The sequence below is a fragment of the Salmo salar genome, chromosome ssa29 (genome assembly GCF_905237065.1).
Source record: "Salmo salar chromosome ssa29, Ssal_v3.1, whole genome shotgun sequence".
NCBI lineage: Eukaryota > Metazoa > Chordata > Actinopteri > Salmoniformes > Salmonidae > Salmo > Salmo salar.
Genome location: NC_059470.1, coordinates 1,220,785 through 1,244,760, shown reverse-complemented (window position 1 = coordinate 1,244,760; position 23,976 = coordinate 1,220,785). Strand labels below are relative to the sequence as shown.

The 23,976-nt window shown below is 40.6% G+C and overlaps 1 protein-coding gene across 6 annotated transcripts in view; it reads left to right on the top strand.

The window, feature by feature from the left end:
* Positions 1–23,976, top strand: part of LOC106590027 (neuropilin-1a) — a 132,168-nt gene that overhangs the window by 88,714 nt on the left and 19,478 nt on the right. For all 6 annotated transcript variants that reach the window (XM_014180515.2, XM_014180517.2, XM_014180516.2 and 3 more), the window contains 2 exons: positions 13,928–14,083; positions 17,068–17,212. In XM_014180515.2, coding sequence (XP_014035990.1) covers positions 13,928–14,083; positions 17,068–17,212 — 301 coding nt within the window. The remainder of the gene's footprint in view (positions 1–13,927; positions 14,084–17,067; positions 17,213–23,976) is intronic.

The following is a 23,976-nucleotide window of genomic DNA, read 5'->3' as shown; positions in this document are numbered from 1 at the left end:
ACATTATTTGGTCACTGCAATTTTTTTATGCGGCATTTCATGGGAACGGGTGTGTGCCCCTGTAGATGTGTGACTGGCCACCTGGATTTGGTCCTATGTAGCAAAATTTGAAATGTTTTTTACATTGGATAAAAGTATAGACTCAGAGCTAGAAAATGGTATATCATACACTGCAGTTGAGGAACAATGGTTAAGTAATCATGCTTTGAAAGTTTATAAATGACCCTTAAATGTTTTGGTACACCTAGATTTTATTTGTCTACACCTATTCAGCATTGTTCACAACTTCTTAGCCCCACCCATCTCTGTTAAGGATAGGGGGCAGTATTTTCACGTTCAGATGAAAAACGTTCCCAAATTAAACTGCCTCCTACTCAGACTCAGAAGGTAGGATATGCATATTATTAGTAGATTTGGATAGAAAACAACCGGAAGTTTCTAAAACTGTTTGAATGATGTCTGTGAGTATAACAGAACTCATATGTCAGGCAAAAACCTGAGAAAAATCCAACCAGGGAAATCTGAGAATTGTAGTTCTTCTTTTGAATCCCTATCGAAACTACAGTGTCTGTGGGGTCACATTGCACTTCCTAAGGCTTCCATTGGCTGTCAACAGCCTTTAGAAACTTGTTTCATCCTTCTCCTGTTACTGGGCAGAAAATAGGAGCTCTGTCAATCAATGGACTGCCTAAGGACAAAGGACTTGTTTATGCGCGAGCCCGCTAGTGCGCCGTTCCTTCTTTTTCTTCTTGAATGAATACGCTATTGTTTTATGTTAAAAAGACCCTAAGGATTGATTGTAAACAACGTTTGACATGTTTCAACGAACTGTAATGGAACATTTTGACGTTTCGTGTCTGGATTTATGCTTGCGCGATATGCCTTTGGATAGTGATCTGAACGCACGAACAAAACGGAGGTATTTGGACATAAATATGGAGTATTTCGAACAAAACGAACATTTCTTGTGGAAGTAGGAGTCCTGGGAGTGCATTCTGACGAAGATCAGCAAAGGTAAGTGAATATTTATAATACTTATTCTGAGTTTAGTTGACTCCAGAACTTTGCTGGTATCTGTATAGCTTGCTTTGATGGTGAGCTCTGTACTCAGAATATTGAAAAATGTGCTTTCGCCGAAAAGCTATTTTAAAATCTGACACAGCGGTTGCATTAAGGAGTAGTATATCTATAATTCTTTCAATAACTGTTGCAAAGTTTATCAACGTTTATGATGAGTATTTTTGTAAATTGATGTGCTCATTCACCGGAAGTTTTCGGTGGCAATACATTTTCTGAACATCACGCGCCAATGTAAAATGGGGTTTTTGGATATAAATATGAACTTTATCTAACAAAACATACATGTATTGTCTAACATTGAGTCCTGGGAGTGTCATCTGATGAAGATCGTCAAAGGTTAGTAATTCATTTTAGCTGTATTTGTGGTTTTTGTGACGCCTCTCCTTACTTGCAAAATGGCTGTTTGGTTTTTCTTGTTTAGGTGATGTGCTAACATAATCTAATGTTTTGCTTTCGCCGTAAAGCCTTTTTGAAATCGGACACTGTGGGTAGATTAACGAGAATCTTATCTTTAAAATTATGTATAATACTTGTATGTGTGAGAAATTTGAATGATGAGATTTTAGTTTTTTGAATTTGGCGCTGTGCTATTTCACTGGCTGTTGTCAAATCGATCCTGCTAATGGGATTCGCGTGTTAAGGGGTCACTAAGAGGTTAAGGATTCACGTGAGGCCATGTGCTAAACAGAGTGAGTAGTGTAGTAAACAACCAAAGATTTCAAGACTAAAGGCGGTAAAAGTAGTAGTCTACAATAAGGAAAAACTCCAAGAAAATATACACTTTATCTAGTCCTTGGCCTATATCCTAATCTGACTTTGGTGCAGTCCATGTTGTTCTTCACATTACCATCTCTGGTAAACACACACTGAATCAAATAAAATAGAACTTTATTTGTCACATGCACAGGATACAGAAGGTGTAAACGTTACAGTGAAATGTTTACTTGCATATTTGCATAGTAGCAATATAAAAAAAACAGAAAGTGTCCAGATAAAAATATTTCATAAATATTTTATCATTTGTAGATGACACTTACCCAGACACACTTGTCTAAATTTATGTGTCACGTGAAATAAATGCTAAAACCACACCCCATCCACATGTAGCTAAGTGGCAGTGGTATAAAGTTCTAAAGTAAAAAATACTTTATAGTACTACTTTACTTTACTATTTATATTTTTGCCAACCTGTACTTTTACTTCACCACATTCTTAAAGAAAATAATGTACCTTTTAGTCCATACATTTTTCCCTTACACCCAAAAGTACTCGTTACATTTTGGCAGGAAAATGGTCCAATTCACACACTTATCAAGAGAACATCTCTGGTCATCCCTACTGCTTCTGGTCTGGTGGACTCACTAAACACAAATGCTTCATTTGTAAATGGTGTCTGAGTATTGGAGTGTGCCCCTGGCTATCCGTAAATCTAAAAAACCACAAAACTGTTCCGTCTGGTTTGCTTAATATAAGGAATTTGAAGTGGTTTATACTTGTACAATAGATGGCCAATATCATCCCCAGACACACCTGGCTAACATGATGGGTCATGTAATCATCTGGCGAAGTGGAGTCTTTTGAATTAGACATGTAGCTTGCAAGATAACTAGCTAAATAATGAACCAGCATAATTCCAACTCATACTACTACTGTACCACCAATTCAAACTGATTGTCATAGCTGTAGTATGAATCTGGAAGTAGGTAAATCTAACTAACTAGGTTCAATGTTCGCTAGCTAACTAACAGTACGCTTTAACTTGAAATGAAAATTCCTTTCTGACTAAATTTGGTGGATGAACGCTTCACGGCAGACTGGAACCATTTAACAAAATGTTGTTTGTAGCTACATCTTGTTTGGCCAGCGTTGTGTCAAGTCACTCCGGTTCACACTGACTGTGGTGTGTGCAGAAAGTAGACCATCACAACTTTTTCCAACTGATCTGTTGATAGTGCCTGCTAAATTCAGGGCATCAATGTTGTTGAGAAAAGTAGCAAAACTTTTTTAGTTCTCAATGGCTCAAAAAAGCAGCGGTAGAAAGGACTATCAACACGTCTTCTTCTTCTTTGGGATTTGGTTGGCGGATCGCATCCAACTTAAAAGGTGCATACACCTCCACCTACTGTACTGAAGTGTGAGGCCAGTCACGGCCTGCCTAAATTAAATTATTGTCATTATTCCTGTTTCTAAAAGGAAAAAATAACACCACCAACTAACATCCACTGACATCCACTGTGTTCTTGATAAGAAGTTACATTGTGTGTCTGTCTTAATTGATATGTCGAAGGCTTTTGACACCGTGGACCATGCTGTGTTAGTGCAAATGTTGTGGAATTACTGGTCATGCTCTAGATAGGTTTATCAATTACCTATCAAATCGTACACAATGTGTAATGGCGGATGGTTGTAAATCTGTGTCCATAGAGGTGTGCTCAGGTGTTCCGCAAGGTTCTATTTTGGGCCCACTGTTGTTCATTTTGTATATCAACAACATTGGGGATCTTATTGAAACAGCGGATGTTCATTTTTAAGCAGATGATACTGTTTTTTATTCAAGTGGTAGTAGTTTATCTTTGGCTTTTGAAAATGCCCAAAGAGCATTTAACATCATACAACAGACTCTGTATGATTTAAAGCTGGCTCTAAATTCAGGTAAAACAAAATGTATGGTACTTTCAAATGCCAGGCATATTCCTAATCATGTCATTGCTACATTGGCTGGACATACTATAGAGCAAGTTAAAGTTTACAAATATTTGGGTGTGTGGGTTGATGATAAGCTGAGCATGTAGAGAACTTGATAAGGAAGCTCAAGCTGAAAATAGGTTTTTATTACCGGCATGAGGCTTGTTTTTCTTTTGAGGCCAGGAACGAGCTGGTATGATGTAAATTACTGGCGGTTTTAGATTTTAGTGATGTTATATATGTGCAGGCCTCAACCACTGCCCTGGGAGCACTTGATTCAGTGTATCATGCAGCCCTCAGGTTCATTACAAATCAAAAACGTCTAATACATCATCGTGATCTCTACAGCGCTGTTGGCTGGTCGTCATTGCCCTTGCGTAGGCTTAGACACTGGTATACACTGATTTATAAGGCCATATTGTGTAAAATGCCATTTAATCTCTGTTCTTTTTTAGTCAGGTCGGTAAATAAATATCAATTACTGTTCCATTCTCATTTGCTTCTAGCAGTACCAAAAATTAGAACAGGTCATGGTAGAAATAGTTTTAGTTACTTAGGTCCGTGGTACTGGAATTCTCTCCTGAACATTTTAAAATTTGATGATCTAGTTTCGTTGGTGGAGTTTAAACACTTGATCGATGTATATATCATAGAAGAGTGTAATTGTTTTAGGCCAGCTGTTTTTAGTCAAGACTTTTGTGTTTTTAACGTAAAATGTTTTGTTGTAATGTATGTGTGTTTATAGTTTTGTTTAATGTTGTGTTTGTGTATGTAAGTTGTTTTGTCTGAAACATTGTTCCCCCTGCTGCTATTGGACCAGGTCTCTCTTGGAAAAAATATGTTATCTCAATGAGAAAAAACGGTATAAATAAAGGTAAAATAAAAATTAAAACCCTATACCTATATACCACTCTTTCATAAAAACAAACAAAAAGTACACCTAGCTACTTCTCTGCCTCAGCATACGACACCTTCTGCACTACTCTGACTCTGGTCACTTCAACCTGCCTCTCTCGCACTGGACACTTCTGATCCACAGCAACATGAGCACCCCTACAGTAGACACACACAACTTTATCCACCGAAAATACACAATCCTCTGTCCCACGCCCTCTTGCACACTTCCCACATCTTAGAATCTCCTTCCTACACACTGCTGCAACATGACCACTGCACCTGAAACAGTGCAGTGGAGTCAGCACAAAAGCTCCAACAGGATAACTGATACTTCCTAACATGACTTTGTCTGGTAGAGACTCTAACTCAAAACTCAAAAGGACTGATAATGACTCCTATGTTTCACCACGCTCCCCACCGGGTCTAGGCGTCGCACCAAACACCAGGAATTTTCCATTTTCAACTCCACACTTAACGCTACCCCAGAAATCATTCCTTTGAATGATGCCATGTTCCTAAGAGCAAAGCAATTAACAGATCTTGACCCAAGTTGCATGACTCGGAGCGCCTGCTCTCTTTGACCAGAAAAAACAAACAAATATCACAAATCCACTACAGGTTACCTTCACTGATTCAACTGCACCCAACTCTTTTCTCACCCATCCTGAGGGGCGTTAAGGGGTTTGGGTGAGCTATGCCTTCCATGCCTCAGACACACACACACACACACACACACACACACACACACACACACACACACACACACACACACACACACACACACACACACTAGTGGACCAGGTGAAAGAACCATTATTTTAGTAGGACAGGGAAAAACCCTGAGAGAAAGAGCAGGAAGAAGATAGAGAAAACAGAGGAAAAAGAGAAAGAGACATTATTTGGTCACTGCAATTTTTTTATGCGGCATTTCATGGGAACGGGTGTGTGCCCCTGTAGATGTGTGACTGGCCACCTGGATTTGGTCCTATGTAGCAAAATTTGAAATGTTTTTTACATTGGATAAAAGTATAGACTCAGAGCTAGAAAATGGTATATCATACACTGCAGTTGAGGAACAATGGTTAAGTAATCATGCTTTGAAAGTTTATAAATGACCCTTAAATGTTTTGGTACACCTAGATTTTATTTGTCTACACCTATTCAGCATTGTTCACAACTTCTTAGCCCCACCCATCTCTGTTAAGGATAGGGGCAGTATTTTCACGTTCAGATGAAAAACGTTCCCAAATTAAACTGCCTCCTACTCAGACTCAGAAGGTAGGATATGCATATTATTAGTAGATTTGGATAGAAAACAACCGGAAGTTTCTAAAACTGTTTGAATGATGTCTGTGAGTATAACAGAACTCATATGTCAGGCAAAAACCTGAGAAAAATCCAACCAGGGAAATCTGAGAATTGTAGTTCTTCTTTTGAATCCCTATCGAAACTACAGTGTCTGTGGGGTCACATTGCACTTCCTAAGGCTTCCATTGGCTGTCAACAGCCTTTAGAAACTTGTTTCATCCTTCTCCTGTTACTGGGCAGAAAATAGGAGCTCTGTCAATCAATGGACTGCCTAAGGACAAAGGACTTGTTTATGCGCCGAGCCCGCTAGTGCGCCCGTTCCTTCTTTTTCTTCTTGAATGAATACGCTATTGTTTTATGTTAAAAAGACCCTAAGGATTGATTGTAAACAACGTTTGACATGTTTCAACGAACTGTAATGGAACATTTTGACGTTTCGTGTCTGGATTTATGCTTTGCGCGATATGCCTTTGGATAGTGATCTGAACGCATCGAACAAAACGGAGGTATTTGGACATAAATATGGAGTATTTCGAACAAAACGAACATTTCTTGTGGAAGTAGGAGTCCTGGGAGTGCATTCTGACGAAGATCAGCAAAGGTAAGTGAATATTTATAATACTTATTCTGAGTTTAGTTGACTCCAGAACTTTGCTGGTATCTGTATAGCTTGCTTTGATGGTGAGCTCTGTACTCAGAATATTGAAAAATGTGCTTTCGCCGAAAAGCTATTTTAAAATCTGACACAGCGGTTGCATTAAGGAGTAGTATATCTATAATTCTTTCAATAACTGTTGCAAAGTTTATCAACGTTTATGATGAGTATTTTTGTAAATTGATGTGCTCATTCACCGGAAGTTTTCGGTGGCAATACATTTTCTGAACATCACGCGCCAATGTAAAATGGGGTTTTTGGATATAAATATGAACTTTATCTAACAAAACATACATGTATTGTCTAACATTGAGTCCTGGGAGTGTCATCTGATGAAGATCGTCAAAGGTTAGTAATTCATTTTAGCTGTATTTGTGGTTTTTGTGACGCCTCTCCTTACTTGCAAAATGGCTGTTTGGTTTTTCTTGTTTAGGTGATGTGCTAACATAATCTAATGTTTTGCTTTCGCCGTAAAGCCTTTTTGAAATCGGACACTGTGGGTAGATTAACGAGAATCTTATCTTTAAAATTATGTATAATACTTGTATGTGTGAGAAATTTGAATGATGAGATTTTAGTTTTTTGAATTTGGCGCTGTGCTATTTCACTGGCTGTTGTCAAATCGATCCTGCTAATGGGATTCGCGTGTTAAGGGGTCACTAAGAGGTTAAGGATTCACGTGAGGCCATGTGCTAAACAGAGTGAGTAGTGTAGTAAACAACCAAAGATTTCAAGACTAAAGGCGGTAAAAGTAGTAGTCTACAATAAGGAAAAACTCCAAGAAAATATACACTTTATCTAGTCCTTGGCCTATATCCTAATCTGACTTTGGTGCAGTCCATGTTGTTCTTCACATTACCATCTCTGGTAAACACACACTGAATCAAATAAAATAGAACTTTATTTGTCACATGCACAGGATACAGAAGGTGTAAACGTTACAGTGAAATGTTTACTTGCATATTTGCATAGTAGCAATATAAAAAAAACAGAAAGTGTCCAGATAAAAATATTTCATAAATATTTTATCATTTGTAGATGACACTTACCCAGACACACTTGTCTAAATTTATGTGTCACGTGAAATAAATGCTAAAACCACACCCCATCCACATGTAGCTAAGTGGCAGTGGTATAAAGTTCTAAAGTAAAAAATACTTTATAGTACTACTTTACTTTACTATTTATATTTTTGCCAACCTGTACTTTTACTTCACCACATTCTTAAAGAAAATAATGTACCTTTTAGTCCATACATTTTTCCCTTACACCCAAAAGTACTCGTTACATTTTGGCAGGAAAATGGTCCAATTCACACACTTATCAAGAGAACATCTCTGGTCATCCCTACTGCTTCTGGTCTGGTGGACTCACTAAACACAAATGCTTCATTTGTAAATGGTGTCTGAGTATTGGAGTGTGCCCCTGGCTATCCGTAAATCTAAAAAACCACAAAACTGTTCCGTCTGGTTTGCTTAATATAAGGAATTTGAAGTGGTTTATACTTGTACAATAGATGGCCAATATCATCCCCAGACACACCTGGCTAACATGATGGGTCATGTAATCATCTGGCGAAGTGGAGTCTTTTGAATTAGACATGTAGCTTGCAAGATAACTAGCTAAATAATGAACCAGCATAATTCCAACTCATACTACTACTGTACCACCAATTCAAACTGATTGTCATAGCTGTAGTATGAATCTGGAAGTAGGTAAATCTAACTAACTAGGTTCAATGTTCGCTAGCTAACTAACAGTACGCTTTAACTTGAAATGAAAATTCCTTTCTGACTAAATTTGGTGGATGAACGCTTCACGGCAGACTGGAACCATTTAACAAAATGTTGTTTGTAGCTACATCTTGTTTGGCCAGCGTTGTGTCAAGTCACTCCGGTTCACACTGACTGTGGTGTGTGCAGAAAGTAGACCATCACAACTTTTTCCAACTGATCTGTTGATAGTGCCTGCTAAATTCAGGGCATCAATGTTGTTGAGAAAAGTAGCAAAACTTTTTTAGTTCTCAATGGCTCAAAAAAGCAGCGGTAGAAAGGACTATCAACACGTCTTCTTCTTCTTTGGGATTTGGTTGGCGGATCGCATCCAACTTAAAAGGTGCATACACCTCCACCTACTGTACTGAAGTGTGAGGCCAGTCACGGCCTGCCTAAATTAAATTATTGTCATTATTCCTGTTTCTAAAAGGAAAAAAATAACACCACCAACTAACATCCACTGACATCCACTGTGTTCTTGATAAGAAGTTACATTGTGTGTCTGTCTTAATTGATATGTCGAAGGCTTTTGACACCGTGGACCATGCTGTGTTAGTGCAAATGTTGTGGAATTACTGGTCATGCTCTAGATAGGTTTATCAATTACCTATCAAATCGTACACAATGTGTAATGGCGGATGGTTGTAAATCTGTGTCCATAGAGGTGTGCTCAGGTGTTCCGCAAGGTTCTATTTTGGGCCCACTGTTGTTCATTTTGTATATCAACAACATTGGGGATCTTATTGAAACAGCGGATGTTCATTTTTAAGCAGATGATACTGTTTTTTATTCAAGTGGTAGTAGTTTATCTTTGGCTTTTGAAAATGCCCAAAGAGCATTTAACATCATACAACAGACTCTGTATGATTTAAAGCTGGCTCTAAATTCAGGTAAAACAAAATGTATGGTACTTTCAAATGCCAGGCATATTCCTAATCATGTCATTGCTACATTGGCTGGACATACTATAGAGCAAGTTAAAGTTTACAAATATTTGGGTGTGTGGGTTGATGATAAGCTGAGCATGTAGAGAACTTGATAAGGAAGCTCAAGCTGAAAATAGGTTTTTATTACCGGCATGAGGCTTGTTTTTCTTTTGAGGCCAGGAACGAGCTGGTATGATGTAAATTACTGGCGGTTTTAGATTTTAGTGATGTTATATATGTGCAGGCCTCAACCACTGCCCTGGGAGCACTTGATTCAGTGTATCATGCAGCCCTCAGGTTCATTACAAATCAAAAACGTCTAATACATCATCGTGATCTCTACAGCGCTGTTGGCTGGTCGTCATTGCCCTTGCGTAGGCTTAGACACTGGTATACACTGATTTATAAGGCCATATTGTGTAAAATGCCATTTAATCTCTGTTCTTTTTTAGTCAGGTCGGTAAATAAATATCAATTACTGTTCCATTCTCATTTGCTTCTAGCAGTACCAAAAATTAGAACAGGTCATGGTAGAAATAGTTTTAGTTACTTAGGTCCGTGGTACTGGAATTCTCTCCTGAACATTTTAAAATTTGATGATCTAGTTTCGTTGGTGGAGTTTAAACACTTGATCGATGTATATATCATAGAAGAGTGTAATTGTTTTAGGCCAGCTGTTTTTAGTCAAGACTTTTGTGTTTTTAACGTAAAATGTTTTGTTGTAATGTATGTGTGTTTATAGTTTTGTTTAATGTTGTGTTTGTGTATGTAAGTTGTTTTGTCTGAAACATTGTTCCCCCTGCTGCTATTGGACCAGGTCTCTCTTGGAAAAAAATATGTTATCTCAATGAGAAAAAACGGTATAAATAAAGGTAAAATAAAAATTAAAACCCTATACCTATATACCACTCTTTCATAAAAACAAACAAAAAGTACACCTAGCTACTTCTCTGCCTCAGCATACGACACCTTCTGCACTACTCTGACTCTGGTCACTTCAACCTGCCTCTCTCGCACTGGACACTTCTGATCCACAGCAACATGAGCACCCCTACAGTAGACACACACAACTTTATCCACCGAAAATACACAATCCTCTGTCCCACGCCCTCTTGCACACTTCCCACATCTTAGAATCTCCTTCCTACACACTGCTGCAACATGACCACTGCACCTGAAACAGTGCAGTGGAGTCAGCACAAAAGCTCCAACAGGATAACTGATACTTCCTAACATGACTTTGTCTGGTAGAGACTCTAACTCAAAACTCAAAAGGACTGATAATGACTCCTATGTTTCACCACGCTCCCCACCGGGTCTGCGTCGCACCAAACACCAGGAATTTTCCATTTTCAACTCCACACTTAACGCTACCCCAGAAATCATTCCTTTGAATGATGCCATGTTCCTAAGAGCAAAGCAATTAACAGATCTTGACCCAAGTTGCATGACTCGGAGCGCCTGCTCTCTTTGACCAGAAAAAACAAACAAATATCACAAATCCACTACAGGTTACCTTCACTGATTCAACTGCACCCAACTCTTTTCTCACCCATCCTGAGGGGCGTTAAGGGGTTTGGGTGAGCTATGCCTTCCATGCCTCAGACACACACACACACACACACACACACACACACACACACACACACACACACACACACACACACATACACACTCCGAGTTAAAGAAGTGCCAGCAGATATGATTACCCTCTTTGTCCTATGCGTTTTGGACTGTGTACAGTATGTTCAGCCGTTGTTGTTTTAGCTTGTCTGTCCAGTATACCTGACCCTTGTAACACTGGTCTGTTAGCATTGCCGTGGTTCCCTTTTCTGCTCTGTTTTGGCTGAACAACGAGTCATAAATAAATCATGTCTCTCATTAGCACAGCCCTGTTATCAGGCTCATGTCTGTGAAATTGATCCAGTATGTCTGTTCTCTCCTTACAACAGAATAGCCTTACAAGGCTCTGTCGTTTAGATCCTCAGGTCCTCAGCAAAGCAGCCCGGCTTCTCCTCTCTTCAGTTTTATTTTCCTTATTTTTGTTCTTCTGTTCTCTCCTCTCTTCTCCTCTCTCTCTCTCTCTCTCTCTCTCTCTCTCCTTGTCTTGTCTTCTCTTATCTTTTGCTCTCCCTCTCTCCTTCTCCTCACCTCACCTCTCCTCATGGCCCTCACTGTACCCACCCTCAGAGTACTGCTCTTTATAGCCATGCATTTTTGAACATGCTCAGACTGGGCCTGATGGAGGAATCACAACTCTGTGTGTCTGAGTCCATGGTCTGGAGGTACAGAGCAGATCATTGTGATCAGGTGACTGCTCACTGACTCATAACTAAGAAGAGTGAAGGAGACACAGGCAGAGGGAACCATTTAGCCAGCCAATGACACAGCCTATCTGACTGACTATGAGTGTTCATGAGTTTTCTCAATTAGGGGTGGTCACTGACTGAGAGAGCTCCTAACTCTTGTAACTCTCGTAACGTTCTAATTCCATTATTCCATTATGGCTAATGAGGATCCAAGCAGAAGGATGATCCATGGCCAAGTCATCCCACTCGACCTTGTCTTCTCAGTAAGCCGATCTGTCATTGGTTCAGGTCAGCCGTGAAGCAGCATAGGAGGCAACTCTCATGACATGTCATCCCCTATAAAAGGAGATGATGAGGAGGAGGATGAGGAGGACTTGCCTTGCCTCGCCTCACTCTTCTCCTCTCCTCTCTCATTTTCTCCCCATCCAGACCGCTCTCCATCTGTACTGGCACATTCTTATTTTCTTCCCCTCTCCCTTCCAACCATGCGATGGGGATTGTGACTTGTCTGTTATTAAAAAGGAAGGCTCTGAAACAGGGGATTTGATTCTGTCTCTGTTTATGGGGCAAAACAAATCTGGGCCTTATTCTGTAAACCCAGTTAAGCTCCAAGGCAGGAACAAAAGTATTCTGTCTTTCTCTCTCTTTTTTTTCTTCATCCATCCATCGGCTCCCCCAAAAAAGTAAGTAATATATAGACTTTATTCATGGTCTCCCCATCTGGTTTTATCCTTTGTTTTTGGATCTGAATGCATTTAAAGTAGACAAATTACAATGTATTCAGGAATGACAATGTATACACAATGTATTCACTGTGATATGCAGATGTGAGTCTGAGTCTTAACTATGATATGTTAAGCATGTGCAGCGGAGCAAGGGAGAGAGAGGAGCACTCTTCACTGTTTAAGGGTGTATGGATGTCTTTAACCTGCACTGCCTGGGCTGCCTGTACTGACTGGCTAGCTGGCTAGTGGTCTAGTCAGCTGGTTTAAGCTAGTATTGAAAGGCTGATCTCCTCGGCTCTCTGTGGTTGCATACCAAATGGCTCCCGATTTAGTGCACTAGCCGTATGGACCCTGGTCAGATTAGTGCACTATAGGGAATAGGGAGCCATTTGAGATGCATCATTTACTCCTTATTAGCATCAGTGTGTCCTGTCAAATGAGAGAGTGAGGGAGAGAGCCAAACTGGAGGTTTCTCCCACGGGCCCTCCATCAGTCGTCCGCCAGTCTTTCCTCCCCTTCTCTTCTGTTTTGGATAGAGAGATGAGATGCAGGATTTAAGTGGCATCCATACGGGCAGACCAGAGGATGAAGACAAGCCAAAAGGACAAGTGTTGTTTTTCTTTCTCTGCGTGAGGGACCAGCGAGCCGATACAATGTCTTCTCTCTCTCTCAGAGTGGGGGCTACTGTAACTAACAGTCCACGTCTGAACTGTTTAATCAATCCAGACTCAAGCCCCTACTGTAACTTTAGCCCTGTTAGACAAGCTTGATGGGACATGGATCTGTCCATTTAAGGGGATCCATGGGGAGATGGGGTGGTTGAGGTCGAGATGTCCTGATTGTTCAGAGGAGTAGGAGTCAACACATGGAGAGGCAGTGCAGGAGTATGGGTTTGCTTCTTCCTGACAGAGACAGACAGAGACAGAGACTGTCCACAGTTCTGATAGAAAACAGTGTAAACGTTCTCAAACCCTGATGCAGGGAAACCTCCTTCACTTTAGTCTGTTCAGCATCACAGTCCTTTCAACCTTACTGACTCTGTTCTAACTCCCTTCTCTCCAATAACCTCTTGGCCCTATTCTCCCAGTCTGACAGTCGGCTCGTAAAAATATAATAACAAATCAGTAATGTTACAGCAGTTCATGATTATTTATGAAGCTACATTTTTTTTTACACAGCCTTATACTATTTGAAATTCAACCTAATATCGGCTTTTTTTCTGTTGAATATGAGGAGACTCCATTCCATTCAATATTCACTTTTATCAAATAAGCTCTTCCCATCACAGGAAATTAAGATTTCATCCAGTGTCCTTTTTTTATCAATAGAATATCATTCCGTACTTCTGCTGTTTATTACATTTCAGTCATAGTTTGATGAGGTGTGGGCTAAAGGTGCTTTTCAATAACTATTTTATATCGTCAGTATTTGGTACATGCAGTACAGTTTCTCTTTATACTGAAAGTACAGTATTTCTGTATGCTCTGTACTATTCCACACAAGAAGTTCCCTAATGAGAAAGATAAAGTTTGAATTGAACTTTACTGACCGTTCCCTCTCTCCTTAGGTGGACTTGGGTTTCCTTCGGTTTGTGTCGGCCATCGGAACACAGGGGGCCGTTTCCCAGGAGACCAGGAAAACCTACTGGATCAAGTCCTACAAGGTGGATGTCAGCTCTAACGGAGAAGACTGGATCACACTAAAGGAGGGGTCAAAACAGAAGGTAAGAGAGATTACTCCTCACCCACTCTACCCCACTGCCCACCTCTAAGATTGCATGGTGTCATAAGCGCATAGGCTTTTCTTATACTTCAGCACTGTGTGTGTTACTGCAGAAGTAGCAGTACTAATAGAATAGTATATCAAAAGCAGAAGACATGGCCAACCAGACCCAGTACTTCAAATAGTCAGTCATGTGTAAACTAACAGTCAGCCAGAGTTGAATTGTGGTCTCCTCCTTAATATTAGCTTGGATCTCTGTCTCAGCCACACCATACCTCAAAAAAGGGGAATGCCCCTGGCCTGGTCTGGTCTGTGTTCTGTTCTGTCTTTGTGTAACAAAAATGTTCCCACTATAATATTATGTGCTAAGCGTGGTATGCTAATACACACAACATTGTGTGAGAGAGACTGTATTTACAATGCCGTACTACTCTCTGTCTTTTAAAGAGACTACAGTCGTCAAATCAAATTAGATTTGTCACAAGAGCCAAATACAACAGGTGTAGACCTTACCGTGAAATGCTTACTTACAAGCCTTAACAAACAATGTAGTTCAAGAAATAGAGTTAAGAAAATATTTTCAAAATAAAATTAAATGTAACACAAAATAATAATAACGGGGATACAGGTTAGTCAAGGTAATTTTTACATGTAGGTAGGAGTAAAGTGACTATGCATAGATAATAAACAGCAAGTGTGGGGGGGGGGCAGCAATGTAAATAGTCCGGGTGGCCATTTGATTAATTGTTCAGCAGTCTTATAGCTTGGGGATAGAAGCTGTTAAGGAGCCTTTTGGACCTAGACTTGGCGCTCTGATACTGGTTGCCGTGTGGTAGCATAGAGAACAGTTTATGACTTGGGTGACTAGAGTCTTTGACAATTTTTTGGGCCTTCCTCTGACACCGCCTGGTATATAGGTCGTAGTCATTTAGTGAGGGCTGGATGAAGTCATTGTTTACTGTGGGTCAGGCTCTGGTATTTTTCTGAAAAAGGAAAGGAGTTATTAAAGGCTTTAATAAACCAGGAGTGAGATGGATGAATGAAATGGGGAGGAGGGAGAGAGAAAGAAAAAGATTAATGGATGGTAAGAGGAGAGGTTCCATGTTTGAGCAGCTGGTAGAGGTGGCTAATAGTGAAAGAGAGAGAGAGAATTAACCCGAGCGTTACTAACCGATCAGCGATCAGCCTGTGAAACAGACCAGCAGACTCTCTATCTGTAAACATCTCTCTCGGTGTTCACACTCCACAGGGCCATCAAAATGTTAGTTTGACCAGCCTAAGTTATCTGTGGAACCTGTAAACAGTCACCATTGTACATGTGTGTGTATGTGTCAAAATGTGTGTGTGTGTTTATGTCAAGGACAGCAACATTTTCCCCAAATAGCAACCAAAGTAGCACTTTTTGTGCTTGTGTGTGAGTGTGTGTACCCTACCCACCACCCCTCTCAGGCCCAATTTTTTTAAGACCTATCCTAAGTATACCGTTCTTTTTTTAAAGCACCGGGTGCTTAAATGTGATGTGGAAAACCATGTTTCTCTGTTCCGGCCTCTAAAGTGCTTTTGTGAGGAGTGGGTCCCATTTACTAGGTGCTGAGCCCGCAGTTTGGCGCTTTAGCGTGATGGTGATGGCGCTAGCTAGCTGGAAAAATCCAGGTAATGCGACAGAGAGAGAGAATCTCTGACCGGCCTGACATTTAAGAGAGTGGATAACTTTTTTTTTGCCATTCCTTACTTCCGTTACTCAGTTGATGACTATTATCTATAGGGAACCAGGAGTGGGAAGTAGGGACAGGGAAGTGAGGATAGGGACAGGGAAGTGAGGATAGGGACAGGGAAGTGAGGATAGGAACAGGAAAGTGAGGATAGGGACAGGGAAGTAAAGATAGGGACAGGGAAGTGAGGATAGGGACGGGGAGAGGAAGGCTCTTAGACGGACTTAAGGTTCCATTGGCCCTGCCTGCTGACATTTTATCTCATTTGTCTCATACACTTCAGCCAAGATTAGGTTTACTACCAAGCAACCCACTGCTACTGATTGGCTAGCACTATTCTCTCACGGGGTTAACACCACAGTACCACTGGTTTCTACAGAGTACAGAGTCACTCAGTCAGACAGGTCAGAGAGATCCCACCAAATGTTTGTGTGTGTGTGTGTATATGTGTGAGTGTGAGTGTGTGCGTGTACACGTTTTACTGTACTTGTGAGTACCAGAAGTCCACACAAGAATAGTAAACCAACCAAAATTCAGAAAATACTATTTTTGGGTTAGAACTAGAATTAGGATTAGGGGTTAGGTTTATGGGTTAGGAGTTAGGGTTAGGTTTAGGGCTTAAGGTTAGGGGTAGGAAAAATAGTATTTTCAATGGGAATCAATTGTTGGTCTCCAAAAAGTCCTCGCAAGAGTAGCAAGACATAGCTGTGTGTATGTATGTATGTATGTGTGTGTGTGTGTGTGTGTGTGTGTGTGTGTGTGTGTGTGTGTGTGTGTGTGTGTGTGTGTGTGTGTGTGTGTGTGTGTGTGTGTGTGTGTCCGTGCCTGCGTGTGTGCGTGCTTGTAATAAAGGTTGTTCAGATAACTGATGGAGTAGCGGAAAGATGTTCAGATCACTGATGGAGTAGCAGAAAGGGCACTGTGCTGTTCTATACACTCATCTGTGTCTGTCCTCTCTGGAAGACATGTATTATCTGTATGTATTAGTTTAGTTGACATTTCATTAACACTCAGTTTGGTGGTACCTCATTTTGGTGGTAAAACTGTAGGCTAAAAGATTGAATTCCTGTATTGCTTTTTGCAGCAGTGTTACAAGTGAAATATTTAATGTGGCCATTAAAATAAATTACAATATACTGTCCCTATGCTGTGTGGGAAACTGTGTGATGCGAGGCCCAGGCCTCAGTTGGCCAAGTAGGCCTCTTTCCTGGTGAATCTACATCACGTACTAAACAAACTGTGTATAATTAACAACTTCTTGTCTCCATCCCAGGTTTTCCAAGGGAACACCAACCCTACTGATGTTGCCAGGACGATGCTTCCCAAACCCACTCTCACCCGCTTCGTCCGGGTCCGGCCCATTGCCTGGGAAATGGGCATCGCTCTGCGCTTCGAGGTGTACGGCTGTAAGATATCAGGTCAGTACCATAGAAATCTCAGTGTTTCACACTGTCTGGCACTGGCAGACCAGACTCTACTTAGCGATGTTAGTTTGCCATGCAAATGGCAAAACAATATTCAAATGCATGCAAGTCACTGACTGCTGATGATATTTTATTTACCCGATTTTACTTTTTGGTAAAATGAGTACCGTAAATTCCGGACTATAAGCCGCAACTTTTTTCCCAGGCTTTGAACCTCGCGGCTTAAACAATGATGCGGCTAATATATGGATTTTTCCCGCTTTCAATTTTTTTTTCTCCAAATTAACACATTCTGTGACGTGCTCAGTTTTTTGGCGGCATGAAGCTTTCATTAGACCAATGAAATTGCCGAACGGTTAAGGTCAAACAACTTTTTTGTTTACTGTTTAGATTAAATCGAGCGCTCTCAAACTTCCCATCATTCTGATTACAGTAGTCATTTTGTCACCCTCATCATGGCAAAGACACGGAGAAATGCATATGATGCAGCTTGCAAGTTGAAGGCGATTGATCTGGCTGTTGGAAAAGGAAATAGAGCTGCTGCACGGGAGCTTGGTCTTAAGGAGTCGATGATAAGACGTTGGAAACAGCAGCGTGAGGAATTGGCTCAGTGCAAAAAGACAACTAAAGCTTACTGCAAATTTTTTATTTTTTGTTGCAAGCCATGTTTCGTTAAAGCCTAATTATTTTTGTTACAAGCCGTGTTTCGTTAAAGCCTGTGTAAAGTTAATTTGTTTCAATGTACCGGTAGGCACCTGCGGCTTATAGACATGTGCGGCTTATTTATGTTCAAAATAATATCTTTTTTAAATTCAGTGGGTGCGGCTTATATTCAGGTGCGCTTAATAGTCCGGAAATTACGGTAAGTGATATTTTTGCACAGGTCTCCATTGGAATTTGTTTAGGCCTTTCGTCTCTCATGTAACCTACCTGGTTGATGTTTTCCTCCTCGTCTTAGATGAAATGGTTTACTATCTCACAGTAGTGAGAGCCCAGTGAGAGAAGGTTTACTCTGAGGCAAGTGCTGCCTTCTGCATTATGAAGGAGAGACACATGAAGGTGATTACGTATTTATGTTACCTGATGTTTGAATGTACCTCATTCAATATGGATGACTTCAACAGCAAGCAGACAGGCAGAGCTCTTGGAGCGGGGGCCAGCAGAGCGCCTTCCCCTAGCTGAGTGCTGCTGCTTCTACCGCGTAGACACACACACACACACACACACACACACACACACACACACACACACACACACACACACACACACACACACACACACACACACACACACACACACACCACCTCCATGGCTCTGGTCCACCTTCCTGTCCCCCCCTCCCCAACCCACCTAGCCTCAGTCTCCTGCTGCAGTGATCCTCATCAGTGTGATGTTGGAACCTTTCCACCCACTGCAAGGCTTTGATTGTGGCTGGGTTCATATCATCACTTCCATTTTTGTCATGCATTTCTTGTATGAGTATGTGAAAGGATTTATGTGTGTGTGGGGTTCTTTTTCATGTGTGTGCTTTTGTTTGTCTGAAAGTCTGTCTATGTTCTCTTGCTTTTGAATGTTTATTAGTATTTGTGCTTGTTAGTGTGTGTGAGAGCCTGTGCCTTTTATGTGTGTGCGTCTCTATGCGTTTGAGTGTTTGTGCATGTGTGTGTGTGTGTGTGTGTGTGTGTATCTACATATATGTGTATCTGTGGCAGAGCAGAGGGCAGTGCGGTGCTGGCACATAGCTGGAGAGGGTTTGGGCTTGCGACCAGACCGCACTACAGACACACAGACACAAAGACCACACTGCAGACACATCACAGGAGCAGGGAGTGCCACAGGGCCCCTCTGTGCCGTCATCAGCCTGCGGCAGGCAGAACACCACTCTGATCATGCTGCCAGCTGGGATTTTCTGCAGGCACTCAGAGAGCGGGGGGAGGGAGGGAGGGGGGAGGGGGGCAGGGAATCTTGTAATGCTCAAGTCAGGTTTGAGAAGGTTCCAATTATATATTTTTATGCGTGTGATTTCAGAATTTGTTCGGAAGCTAGATTTCCTTCCAACTGGCAACAGATTTTCATGCAAATACTCTAGAATCCGCATAAAGAAAATATGTCAATTTTCCCACCAGTGGTGTGTTTTCACCAATTGCACTTTTTGTGGGTAAAAATCAGTGCGTGATGATATAGTGCACACAAAATAATTTTTTTGCGCTTACGTTTTCATGTTCGGAATAAAAATGTAAAGTTCAATATATTTCTATCCTACTTTCAACTCTACCGATATTTTTGTCACAAAAAACAGTTGCGTTAAATAGCAAATGTGCCTGCTCAGGTCTTGGCATGTGCGCTCTAGCCAACAGATTGCAGATACAGTGTGGGTAGGCTCTGCAGGTAGGCTAGTCTACATGATGAGATTATTATGGATGATTATTTGTCATACGGCAGTCCAGCATCAATCATCATGTCACTAGAATGATACCCTTGATATTTATTGGAAAGGCGAATCAAGATCACAGTGCACTTTCACCACCCTGTGAAATTCATCATAAGTTATTTCATCTGTAGCCTAATACACTGCTCGGTTTCCCGAGTCATAGTGGGAGGACCACACACCATATCATTGCTTGACTCCAAGTTTACTTCGATATGATGGTTATTATATAAATATTTGCCCATAAAGGCGTTTCCACCGCCTTTTCTCACATAATTAATTTTACAGACACAAAAAGATCCCACAATGTAGAACAAACAAATTATCTGTCGGCATTTATAAAATTGTACTGAAACTTCCTATTTCCACACAGCTGTCGTGACTTTTTTTTTTATACGGTATGACTTTACCTTACGCATGCTGTATATAGATTTTTTCTACAGTATTATTGATTGTATGTTTGTTTATTGTAACTCTGTGTTGTTGCATGTGTCAAACTGCTTTGCTTTATCTTGGCCACGTCGCAGTTGCAAATGAGAACTTGTTCTCAACTAGCCTACCTGGTTAAATAAAGGTGAAATAAAATAAAACTTGCATAAAAACTGTGGATGGAAACATGGTTATTGTTCCAAAATGGGATTCTTAGGCAACAGGACAGTTAACCCCCACTGCCAGTAAAAACCAAGGCACGTTGCCTGCTAATTATCTATAGGCTATCTTTCAACTTGTATATTTTTACAACAGTTTGAAATGAGGTGCGTTCCTCCTCCTCATTAATTCACATAGAAGTAGCCCATTTCACTGTGGCGGACAACTTACGTTTGAGGCATGCTATGCTGATGTAAGGCAAGGATTAGCTAGATGAGGCAGACAGACTTATCTTTTCGATGTGAGCCCAATGGCCCAAGCATTCCACCAGTGTTTCCCTAGGTCAAGTATGCAGACATTTGCACATTTCCAGTCAGAACAGAACCTGCCCAAACTTTTTCACCCTGGTGCATTTTCCAGATGGTGCTCATATTGCCTTTGTTGTTGTTTTCCTTACTAATAATTACTCTGTGTGTTCGTATCAAAGTAAGTGCCTTATTACTTTATCATAATGCAGTTTCTGTATACTGTGTTGTGTAATTTCTACTGTAGCACACCGTATTTATGTATGGAGCATAATGTATTCTGTGTGTATTCCTTTACAACCACGGACAAGCAAGGTACTGATTTCATAACCTTTATGGTGTTATACTCAATTGTGCTTATGTAGTTACATTTTTCTATTAGTTCTGTAAAACAATGCTGATGCTAATGGCGTCAAAGAAGTATTAGCAAAGATTTTTATAACTAACCCAAGATAGACCAGCGCCTGTCATTTCCAATGGGAGCAAATTAATCATATAGGGTATAATAAGCAAGGAGATGGGCAGAAAAAGTAAGGACGTGGGCAGAGCCAAGCATGAGCTAGTAAGATCCTATTGGCGCGTTCTAGCATTTATTTGCATATTTTCGTTAGGGAATGCCTACCCTGTGAAGTGCGCATGTGCAAAACTTCTGTTGTATCCTGAAGTTACCCAGGCTGGCCTTATCATAACCATTGAATTGGCCTGTATTTGGCCTGCATAGCTATGCCCTTCCCCCTTGTGGAGCTCTAAAGTTATTATGTTACTTGTAATAGTGTTTTATTGCTATATCCTGATATTGTATTGTAATTACTAATAATTCCTCTTTATTCTGTATTTCAGAAACTACACACACACATTATTGAACATAACTTGCCAACATCATAACTGGAACTGAACATCTTTTGTGCTAAAGATTGAGGACACCTTTGTATGCTAGCAACATACTGTTTGAAGAGGGAGTAGGGAGGATGAGGGAGTGGAGACGATGGTGAGAGAGTGGGGAGGTGGGTGAGATATTGTCAATACAATTGCATAATGGAACTATATTTGATTTGTATGTGAACTGTATGTCCAATTGCAAAAAAGGGGCTTTGCACTCAAGACTGGGTCTCATCAAAACCAAGAGCAGGGCCAGGAGGGGTGAAATGGCTGGAGGCCTTCCAGCTACTGCAGACCTACTGTACTTCACCCAAAAAATAATCATTGTTAAAATTTACAAAAATCTCCAGAAATTCTGCATTTGTTAGCTGTCTCTTTTTGAAAGACATGTCTAATGCTACAGCTTAGCCCACTAGCTACATAGGCTACATAAACAACAACAATGATCAGAGTGTCAGTTGACGTGATTGGCTGCTGGTGTGGTGATACTGATGATATGTCTCCACAGATTGTTTGTTTACATATCAGGTTAGGATAATTAACGTGGCAAGTTAGGAACTAATGCAGAAGGTTAGGTGAATTAACATAGGAGGTTAAGAGAATGAGGTTTAGCTTAGGAAAAGAGTTAGAGGCAAGGCTTAGCTACAATGCTAGTTGTCAACAACTGTTGTCCCTGACACGACCACTAGATAGAGCTGTTGTAGGCCTAGCTACTCCATCTAGCCACAACAGTAGAAATGTAAACAAACCATCTGTGGCGACAAATCATCAGCATCATAACAATGGCATGGGCCACTTGTATCAATAAATCACTATTAGAAAATGGTTTGTGTGGTAATCATTTCTTTATTTACTGTTTTATTCACATTTGCAAGTACTGGTGACAAATCATGCATTCCAATTCTTGCATAGATTGTAATGGACACGTGTGTTAAATACTTTTTTGAAGGTTGTAAGCTATTTTCCAGCTATATGTGGATCCATGTTTGTTGACATCACTCAAAGCATTTTGGGTATCATGTAAATGTCTGTCAGACCAAAGATGTTATAGCAAAACGAGGTAAAGGGATTGTTCACTCATCTTTCTGGAAGTAAATGATGGGAAGTGAATGATGGTAGATGACACACCCCCTTCGCCTTCAACATGCATACTGCAAACAAACCCAACTCAACTTGTCACCTCTTCTTATCTTTGGTTAACAAAGAAAAACATTCTTGTCACTTGCAACCTGCTAGCTAGCTAGCTAACTGCAGCAATTTCAGTCACGTCAAACATTGAACCTGGAATAACAGTACACTAGCTGCATTTCAATTGGCATTTACTTGGATATGTCCATGATAATGACATTTGTTGCATGATTTCGACTGGCTCAGAAAAAGTTGTCTCTTCTCGTCTGGGCACTGTTCACTCTGATAATACAGAGATCAAAATTCTAAAGGTTGGACAGGCAGACAGCGAGGCTTATAACTGTCATGGTCGTCGTAAGGAGTGGACCAAAATGCAGCGGGTATATTTATCATCTTCTTCTTTATTAAAGAAAAAACACTTAAACAAACCAAATGACGAAAACAGTCCAGTAAGGTGCACAGACTATACCGGAAACAACCACCCACAAAACACAAGTGAAACAAACCCCAACTAAATATGGTCTCCAATTAGAGGCAACAGAAACCAGCTGCCTTTAATTGTAGGTCCTACCAAAACCCTAACATAGAAATAGAAAAACTAGATAAACACATAGAAATAGAAAATGTAGAACATAAACCAAAAAACCCGAACCACACAAAACAAACACACCCTGCCACGCCCTGACCAAACTACAATAACAAATAACCCCTTTTACAGGTCAGGATGTGACAATAACCCCCAATGTACCAAACTAAATGCTAGGCTGGAAGCAAGGGGAAAATGATGTGCAAGTTGAGATAAATAAAAGAGATGATTCGGACAGCAACATGAACAATTTATTCTTATGGAGGCGCAGTGATAATTTTCAGATTAGCAGGCATACAGTAGGAGTGTCTGTAATGGCCATTACAGCACGGCATGGAACGTTGCTCGCCCAATCGTCATCCAGTATCCAAACAACCAATCTTATAATTAAGTGATAATGCCCGAGAAGCTGGTGTTTGGAAGATAAATTGGCACGGGTGTTGGTAGGCCCGAGACGAAGTCAAGACAAACCATGCCAATATATCCTCCAAACACCGGCTTCGAGGGCATTATCACTTTTATACAACGGATTACCAACATATTCAAATAATAATTGACATATTTTCATTATTTGTATTCATTTATTCATACTATTTCATCCTTCCACAAGATATAGTCTAGACACAAATCTAGGGTTGCTACCCAACCCGGCTGGTCGTTCGTTCTAGACCCAGTCGTTCAGTCTTTTTGTTCTGTATCTATGGACGCGACCCAGTTGTTCTGAGTGTTCCATTGCCATACAAAACTGACAACAAAAAAAAAAAAGTAAAATACTGGCTGGCAACGCTCTTATCCTTTGCTTGCTAGCTAGCCAAATACGGTCATGTCTAAAAGTGCAGCCAGA